General features: G+C 32.5%; 2 protein-coding genes across 2 annotated transcripts; both read right to left on the bottom strand.

Moving 5' to 3' along the window:
- Positions 1-2,142: 2,142 nt before the first annotated feature.
- Positions 2,143-3,093, bottom strand: LOC100366825 (galactosylceramide sulfotransferase-like). The gene has a single exon (XM_002737979.1). It carries the CDS (start codon positions 3,091-3,093, stop codon positions 2,143-2,145), a length of 951 nt encoding a protein of 316 aa, XP_002738025.1.
- Positions 3,094-7,126: 4,033 nt separating this feature from the next.
- Positions 7,127-8,095, bottom strand: LOC146746204 (galactosylceramide sulfotransferase-like). Its single transcript, XM_085498209.1, has one exon. It carries the CDS (start codon positions 8,093-8,095, stop codon positions 7,127-7,129), a length of 969 nt encoding a protein of 322 aa, XP_085354335.1.
- Positions 8,096-10,300: the final 2,205 nt, after the last annotated feature.

Raw genomic sequence — 10,300 nt, 5'->3', positions numbered from 1 at the left:
GGTACATGGATGCTCTGAACTAATGCTTGGTTTTGATTAGTTTTTGGTAAAAATTACCTAATTACTAATTACCTAATTTGCATAATGATTAGTCAATTTTTGGTTTTTCCACTGATATCTCAAGTACTAATCATCACATTTCAATGAAACTTGGTACATAGATGTCATAGGACACTGCACAGACCTGATAGTTTTTAAGGTAATGTCAGTGCATATTAATTACCTAATTTGCATGATTAATTAATTTTCAGCCTTTGATGTTTCAAGTAGTAAGCATTACATTTCAATGAAACTTGATACATAGATCCTCAAGGACTATGCAGAGATTGATTGTTTTGGGATAAATATTTGTGCGTATTAATTACCTAATTTGCATAATTTTCAGCTTTTCCACAGATATCTCAAGTACTAATTATCACATTGCAATGAAACTTGGTACATAGATCCTTTAGGACTATCAAGAGACCTGATTAGTTTTAGGGTAAATAATTGTGTATATTAATTACCTAATTTGCATAACTAATTAATTTTCAGCTTTCACACTGATTTTTCAAGTACTAATCATCACATTTCAATGAAACTTTGTACATGGATGCTGTAGGACAATAGACAATTGTGGGTTAAAATCTGTACATATTAATTACTAATTTACATAATTAACCACTTTTAAGCTATCACACTGATATCTAAAGTACTAATTATTCCATTTCAATGAAACTCAGTGCAAAGATGCTCTAGGACAAACGTGATTAGTTTGGGGTTAAAATCTGTTTATATTAATTCCCTAATTAGCATAATAATTTATAATTTTTTTTGGTTCCAATCACATTTCAATAAAACTTGGTACATAGATGATCTGTTACATTGCGCAGACCTCATTAGTTTTCCATTAAAATCTGTTCATATTAATTTTCTGATTTGCATTATTAGTTTTCGGCTTTTCCATCACTATCACTATCTATAAGTAATTTTGATTATTATTGTAATGTAACACTTTTATAGTAGAAAGTCGTGCTGGTTATTTTGATATTTTAAGTTGCTAATTTTGTTTTTATAATTTGCACGTATTTTCAATGCACAACTACCTCTTGCGGTCGGCTATAATGAATGTAAGCTATTAAAATGGCGTGCAAAGTGAGTGCAAAGTTGGTAGATTTGCGTGTATGTTTGAACTAAGTTGTTGTCATATCTAACTGTGAAATTACAAAGTGCGAAAAGTGAATAAAATGCAAGTGAAAGTCTCGTATATTAGGATAGTGCCTTATGAGCTGACCGTAACATGTTCTAAAACAGCCTAAAAAGATAGGAAAAGCACGATGGGTGGGTTTGCTAATAAATTTTACCCAAGTCATTGTAATATCGACCACGCAATTATATATATATAAACAAAATGAGCAAATGTGTTGGAAAAGCTTGTTATATTAGCAGATTATACCACTATGAAAGCGTAAAGTGATAAACGAACTGCTTACAAAGTAGTGAAAAGTGGTTGCAAAATTAGCAAATTTACATGGCAATGTGACCTATGTTGTTATATTATCGAGATCTATAATTAAAAAGTTAGAAAAAGTGAATAAATATGTCATAAATGGCCGTTTATTATCGTACTAATTACTTTTTAATTAGCATATTTTATATAAACATGAATAAAGTCGAGGTAAAGTTGCCTACAACTATTTATTGATGAATTTTTAAATAATTATTCAAAACGTAAATAATATTATAAATAAACAGGCAAAAATATACGTTAGTCATTCTAAAAATCGCGAAAGATTGTTAAATATTATTTGAATCTTAACGAACATTTGCAAAATTACAATTATATTTGCTGCATTTATTGATGAAATATTACAATGGCCTACATATTGTAATTGATGTACAATAGCAAACTAGGTCATTTTGAATCGTTAATTAATTTGATGATTGGTTTCAAATAATGAAACATTGTGATATATAATACAATTTGAAGCAACAGTTAGATTAAACAGGATGTTTTCATCCAAACATAATAATGAAATAAAAATGTCATTCGTGATATACGTTTGTCAGTGAAAACAAATACAGTTCAAATATATTTGTTATGGTCAATATAAACTCTGCAGATAAATAAGGCTATTAAATATATAAATAAAATCTTTAAACTCATAGGAGCTGGCATTTCTGTTTCAGTTCTTCAGTTAAATTTCTTGATTTTTGATTGACTATTGCAAAGTGTCGCAATTTAGGCGTATCACTCAACAATCTCCAACAAAAGCTGTCTTTTATGACGTAATTTTTGTCACGTAAACATGGTCGTGTAGCATTTTTATTAATTTCCCGAAATCGCCTCAAATCTTCTTTAAAGTCACCTTGGTAATTACTTATTCTTTCCCACAATGAATGATTGAAATGCTCGTATAAAAGCATGTCCGCTCGATTCCATGCACGTATATTTTTCTTCATAGCTGTAGTAACGGGGTTCCTTTCACTACTTTTCTTTGTAATGTAGTATATAATATCATTGTAATCCCAGCACATCATTTGTTTTAACACGACTAAAGATTCATCATAATGCTCCAAAATTATTGCAAAATCAATTTCTTTGTCTATTCGTTGGATTGCGAGCTTTATACTCGTTTCATTGTCTTGTTCACCTTCGTCGAACCTTGAATTTAAAAACCACATCTGTCCATTTCTGTGTTGGTGGTGTTTATCCGTAAAATGGGTGTAATTGTCGGTGTTTTCAATGTATTGACGGAATGGATCAGTGTAGTTGAGCAAAGGACGGGCAAAATTGAAGAAGTAAAAGGCTGACGGCAGTTGGCTATATGGTGATCTAAGAATAGTTAAATATTTAGCATCTGGTATTATACCATCCATCCAAGTTCTATTATAGCGCAAATGCATTGCCATAAAGTCTATTCCGGTGAGATTAGTGCAAGTGTAATGTCCTATATTGTAGCGTGAAGTATATAGTTGGTATTTTATTCCGTATCTAACTAACATATTTGCTGTCGTACTACCTCCTGTTTTCATAGTCTTTATGAAAATGAATCGGGACACTGGTTTACATTGAGTGGTGGAATTGTTCTCGGTATCACCATAGAAATTCATCTTTGCGTTTTCACTCTACAATTTGAATTGAAATATGAATTAGAATGTTATATATGGAGACGTGTTTGGCGTACATTGTACTAAATAGTTACATCTAAGGCATGTAATGAACACATTTTATGTTATTTCTAAATTAAATGCACTTTAATCGCATGTTTCGTTATATGACCTGAATGATCAATTACCATACTGAATATAAAGTAATATACTTCGTTGTATGTATGCTATTGAGTGATATGTCACTTACAATGCATGAACAAATATTGCATACTTCGAATATAAGTGTTGTTATTTTGTGGAATAGCCGGTGTGAAAGTAGTATGTTAAGTGTAGTTTTTGTCGATGTGTGTTTGATGGGATACATGTATCATAGCATTGTTAATATTTTACTTATCTAAAATACAACATGACAGAGATAGAAGATTGTTGCACACTGATCGATTTTGCTATTTACATAGTAGTGAGATTTATATGGTAGTTATTTTATAACATGTACTTACATTTTGGGACAGCTGTTTTCTGAACGTCAGGTTTTTACCCAGAAAATCACTAACTACAGGAACATGAAAACGCTGTGAATGTGTACCCGATCGATAAATCCACATCAATTCACAAACAAATAAAAAATATAAGAACAAGACAACAGAGAGAAAACGATATCGGCGTGTCATTTTCAACAGAAAAAACTCACTGTTTGGTTCAATCAGACAAACGCATGCGTAAATCAAGAGGCAAGCGAATTATAGTAAATTTAATCACAATATGTGGCACTGCATTAAATCCCGTGATCCTAGTACAGACTATATAAGATTTATATAGCAGACGTAAGAGAAATAGAACATATAGGTACATAACCGAAAGGATAACCGACAAATGATTAGTAAACCGCATCATACAAAAAAAAACTTACATAAATCCGTGACATAACAATAGTTTATAATGATAATATAATATGTACGTCACATCCGTCAATGTAGTATGGTTTATCAACATAATATTTGATAAAAGACTGAATTTGGCAAATCCAGACGTAAATTGTAAAACATACAAAGATCGAAATACAAAACAGACATGGAGGGGTGATCAGAATTGCCCCAAAATTAGTACCGCACTACACTGGGACCGTTATCATAATGATATATTTGGTATTGAAAAAAAAACTGTTTACTTTAATACGCTGTTGCGAACCGTACGGCACTATCCCTGTACTAAATCGACCTCGCGGGCGAAGTTAACAATACAGTGTTATGCAAACGTTTGTTGAAATATTACTTTTTATTTCACCGAAGTCATATTGAAATAGTTGATGAGTCAAAGGTTAAAGTAAATACATTAAATGTTGATACCTTTACATTAAATAATTAGCATCTAATAAAAGTCATTTATGGTCAACAAAATACAAAACGTAATACATAGTACATGAACTCCATAGATCAATCGACATATGCATACAAAGTGGATGGCTTAAATAAATAATATGAAATACAAATATTAGGATGACGACGCTTACCTATTGTAAATCGAGAAATCAAACGTTATTGCTGTCACGATCTTGACTCAATACCATTCTCCTATGTCACATTCAGTTAGTATATCATTATGTCACTGATGTCACTTACCATACTGGTGAATACGCATAATGCACAGCTAGTGCTAATTATGTACACGAACCAGCAGGCGTCATGTACACATGTGTATTGGTGTTCAAGCACTGATGGTAACATATGTACAATGTGTCCACTTAGAAACCGTAATATACGTAAACAACTCACACTCTCTGATACGTATTACTTATCGAAATATTTATTACCAAATATCGCAAAAGCTGGTAAATTGATTCAACTAAAAACAATTGTTTAATTCGTTAAGTCATATAATGCAGGTCTGAATACAGTTCTAAATAATCAAATAATAAACTAAATATTTCTTTGTGTTTCATATACATTCTTTTCTGAGTTTGTAATGTTGTAATGTGCCTGCAATGTATGTTACGTTAATTCATGCCACTGTCAGACAGACAGACATGGAATCTCTTTACTTGGACTCATATGTGTAAAAACAAGTATTCTACATGTTTATTACTTTATTGCGACCGTTAGTGTTGCTTATATATTTTAATAAGCATGTAATTTATTTTGCGATGACAAACATTTTATTTTATAAATTATATGTTCTGATCATACCAATTACGGCATCGTACAGTTAACAATCGCTTTAAAATGCATTATTTTAATTTTATCTATAGTCTCTGTTTGTCTTCCGAACAAATATTCTGTATAGGGAATACGACTAAACTTTGCACATTTCTTTAAAATATCGTAAGCAATTTTAAGCAAGAGAGAGAGAGAACTTCTTTTATTTAAAATGTTAATCAGTGTCAGTTGACTAACAGAACATTTAATTGTGTTCTATGATATTGCAATGACGTTGGGATTACGATCGTGCAACATTTACTTCGAGCATTTAACTATATTTAACTAATTACCATTGCCCAATTTAATTACCATATTTAACATATATTGTATAAACAATATTAAAGTCAAGTTAAAATCGTTAAATATTATGACAGAACCCCACACCCTTCCCATGAAAAAAACTTCCATACGCAACGAAAGCCATGGGGAGGGTGTGGGGTTCTGTTATTATTACATATGTTCCATATTTGATTATTTCATATTAAAGAAAGAACGTACAACACACCGGGATGGAATTTAGGTCGGGGAACCTCATTGTCCATTAATATGTTCCAAGATAGTGTTACGCCCTAGTAACGCGTGTCAGTGCAGAACGCGTTTCACTGTCTGTGTGAAAATAAAATAATCAGACGTCTAATCTGAGTCATTGTCCGAATAAATATCTCGCGGACGTTTAGTTGGGACCACGACCGAACTTGAACTGAACGACTATGATACACAGTTTGAAGTTAAAAGTTCCACCACAGAATTGTGCATTGGCAAACGTGCCGCAAACTGCGCTACTCCACTGGCGGGATGACTTTCTTCGACAGCGGTCGTCGCTAAGCTGCACGCTACAACTTCGTTTGTGATGTTGCTTGCTGGTCGTGGATTGAATGAATCTTGGTTATCGGTTTTAATGTCGCTCTTTTGGCGTTGGTAATCTTTATCTGGAACTGGGTAACGCCGCAACGTCGCCAGAAGAAGCCTCCTGGTATCTCGATGTTGGTGCATGGTTGCGGTTCCACAGTAATCGCTGATTTTACAGCGGGTGGATCCTCCAAGAGCCCTTCAAGGTTTATAAAATTCAGTTTTCAGATGGTCAACATACATTAAATTCTCCCAATCGTTGTATTCCATGTGATGTCCACCTAATATGCCAGAAATGTTGCTGAACGATTTGAACCGGACAACAATAGCAGACGAAAATGTGTTTACAAAATAAAAATAGTTCGGTAGCCAATGGAAATACCGTGTTCATTTGCGTATTGAAGGTGAAAATACCGAAATCATTATTGCATGGGTGATATGCAAATTAGTTTTAGACGAAATACGTAACTGCCTAAAAGTACCATTACTGTTGTTCAAATTTCATTTCACTTTGCAAGTATATTCATGTACCCCAAGGGTGAAATATCGTACTTCTAAACATTGTTTATTTCTGCTATGTTTCGAAAAAATGGTATTCCTGAAGGAACTACTTTGTTTTCTCTCAGACCTCATTTGCATATGGGGTGTGGAAACACCGATTTTGATTTCAGGGACGAATAAAAATAAACTGCAGTACATATGTAATAATATTGGAAACTTAATGAATATTTGCAAAATTACAATAACTGTAACATCTAGTTGTGAATGCAATTTAACCGAACATTTAGTTTACACTAGGTGTGTTCATCTAAACATATAAATGAAATGAAATGAAAGTGACATGCGCGATATATATGTGGCAGTGAAAATGTATATTATATACTTTTTAATTTAAACAGCGTGAATATATGTGTTTTGTTCAATATGTCACTCAAAATTAACGGGTGTAATTAATATTACCTTTCAATATTTGAACAAGATTTGTAAACTCAGACGAGCTGACATTTCTGTGCTAGTTCTTCAGATAAATTTCTTGCATTTTGATTTGCTATTGCGAAATTACGCAATTTAGGAGTATCATTTAACAATTTCCAACAAAAGCTACCTACTTTGACGTTTTTTTTGTTACGTGAACATTTCCGTGTAGCATTTTCATTAATTTCCCGGAATTCCTTCAAATCTTCTTTAAAGTCGCCTTGGTAATTTTGTATTCTTTCCCACAATGAATGATTGAAATGCTCGTATAAGAGCATGTCCGCTCGATTCCATGCACGTATACTTAGTTTCTGCTCTGTATTAACTGTTGTCCTTTTTCTACTTTTCTTTGTAATGTAGTATATAATATCATTGTAATCCCAGCACATCAATTGTTTTAACACGACTAAAGATTCATCATAATGCTCCAAAATTATTGCGAAATCAATCTCTTTGTCTATTCGTTGGATTGCGAGCTTTATACTCGTTTCATTGTCTTGTTCATTCTCCTCGAACCGTGTATTTAAAAACCACATCTGTCCATTTCGGTGCTGGTGATGCTTATCCGTAAAATGGGTGTAATTATCAATGTGTTCGATGTATTGACGGAAGGGATAGGCGTAATCGAGCAAAGGACGGGCGAATTTGAAGTAGTAAAATGCTGAAGGAAGCTGGCTATATGGAGATCTAAGAATAGTTAAATATTTAGCATCTGGTATTATACCATCCATCCAAGTTCTATTATAGCGCAAATGCATTGCCATATAGTCGAGGCCACTTAGGTTAGTGCAAATATAATGTTCGATATCGTATCGTATAGTAGATAGGTTATATTTTATTCCGTATCTAACCAAAATATTTGCTGTTGTACTACCTCCTGTTTTCATAGTCTTGATGAAAATGAATCGAGACGCTGGTTTACATTGAGTGTTGGAAGTGTCAACGGTACTGCCATACAAACTAGAGTTTTTAATGGAATTCATCTTTGCGATTCCAGCCTGCAATTTAAATTAACATATTTTTATTAGGATGTTATATGTACAGGCGTGATTGATGCATATGTCTTAAATAAGACATAACATGAACAGAAATGTTATATCGAATTAATCGCACGTTGAGGACTAACAGCAATTAATATAACTATATCATCATTATATTTCTTAGTTTTCTACACGTCAATATGATGAAATATCACATATATTTTGCACACTAATTGATTTAATTGTTTACGCCTATATATTCCATGCGCACTAAATCAGCCTTTTATGAATTAAAATAATCCTTGAACTCTAAATCATGTACTTACATTTTGGAACAGCTGTTTTTTAAATGTCAGGTTTTTACACAAGAAATCACTGACTTCAGGAACACGTATGTGCTGGGAGGGTGTATCCGATCGGTAAATCCACATCAATTCACAAACAAATAAAATATATAAGAAAAAGGCAACACAGAGAAAACGACATCGGCGTGTCATTTTTGGTAGATAGAACAACTCACAGTTTGGTTCGATTACACACACGCATGCGTACATAAAACGCGAAGCGATGTTAATATCATTCATTTGATCACCATATGTGACTCGTTGGAAGTAATTTAGAGTAATTCATTGTTCTCTTTAACACGCGCGTGTATTTTAACATTCAAATCTTCACACGTTTTTCTCGCACGTATTATTACTATTTCAAAAGTATAGATCAGAAGATATAAAAAAAAACAATAACCAACAATATGACAGGTGTCACAATATGAATAAACTAACTGTGTTTTAAAATTCAACTCAAGCACGCATCTAAAGTAAAGACATGCACTCAGATGACAGCATTAATTTAACGGTATGTATGAATATGACAAAAATATAGAAAACGGAATCTGTCAGCGCTTTCTAAATTACCTTCTCGAAACACCCAATCACAAACAGTTTAGCTGATAATAATCCTGATAGGTCAATACGAATTTTATCAGGGCAACCTTCTAGGTATTTGCTATGTAGAACAGTTATAAAACTTGAAAGTTTCGTTTATAGAAACTAGCTTTACAGCAAGAGTGGTAATACAATTTCCAAAAAAAAAGGTTTACGAGAAACAAGTCAAAAGTCTTGTAAGCATCTCATCAATACCAATGATAATTGAAATGCTTCAAATCGAATACCGAATTTTTGATATTCTTCAACCCCGATAGTCAAACGAAGATGAGATGATGAATATTTAATCCCAACAGAAAGTGCTTGGCAATAGCTAAAACGCGACTGACACACTCAAACACTCAAAGTATTTTAGACAACTAATTACAATTGGTAATAAAATTCACATCAAAAAAATATCAAAGCAATGATTGCCGCAGCTGTCTACACAACAATTATATTTTAATTTATTAAATTAGGATTACCCAATTTTTTTAAGCCCGGTATATTTACGCCGTAAATACTACCGACGTTGTTAAAACAATACATACTAATATTAGTCCCAATGTACGTTTGGGATTAAACACATTAAACTTTCTCATGGTTTAACGTTTTAGTGTGCGAGAAAGGTAATATTTTAGGAAACACCTATCATTAAAATTCAGCTCGCACGTAACTGTGGGGGCATTTAAATGTTATACCGCATTCTTTAGTTTCTGCTAAACTAAAATTATATAGTGGATTTGTCTCTTTTTATCTCTTATAACTTTACTGTCACGTATAATGATGACAGTCAGCTTAGTGTCCACTTAGTTTTAAAATTGCAATTCAGACAAATTTGATTTAACACGACTGCTGCATTTTATTTGACGTGTATCGAATAATAAGTCTAACATGCAGGAGTTGCAAGCTATTTCTATTTTTATAAAAAATCCATTTATATAATGAGTCAATATATTTGATTTGGGCGATCTATTAATTAAATTTGTGATATTCATATCGAATAAATTTTATAAAATAACTTGATATGAATTTCATTAGTGCCAATAATTGTATTATTGCATTATGTTCATTATAAAACAAATAGATTCAAATGGAAATCAGAATGAAAGTTAACGAGAGCTTGAAATGTATGATTTAATTTACACTGTCCACATAAATACAAGTATCCACATAAATACAAGTGTGTGATTTACACGGTCCACATGAATACGAGTGTGTGAATTACATTGTTCACATGAATATAAGTGTGTGATTTACACTGACCACATAAATACAAGTGTGT

This window comes from Saccoglossus kowalevskii, chromosome 4 (assembly GCF_978046115.1).
Source record: "Saccoglossus kowalevskii chromosome 4, keSacKowa6.1, whole genome shotgun sequence".
Lineage (NCBI taxonomy): Eukaryota > Metazoa > Hemichordata > Enteropneusta > Harrimaniidae > Saccoglossus > Saccoglossus kowalevskii.
Note: the sequence above shows the minus strand (reverse complement) of the source record. Positions and strands in the feature narration are given on the sequence as shown.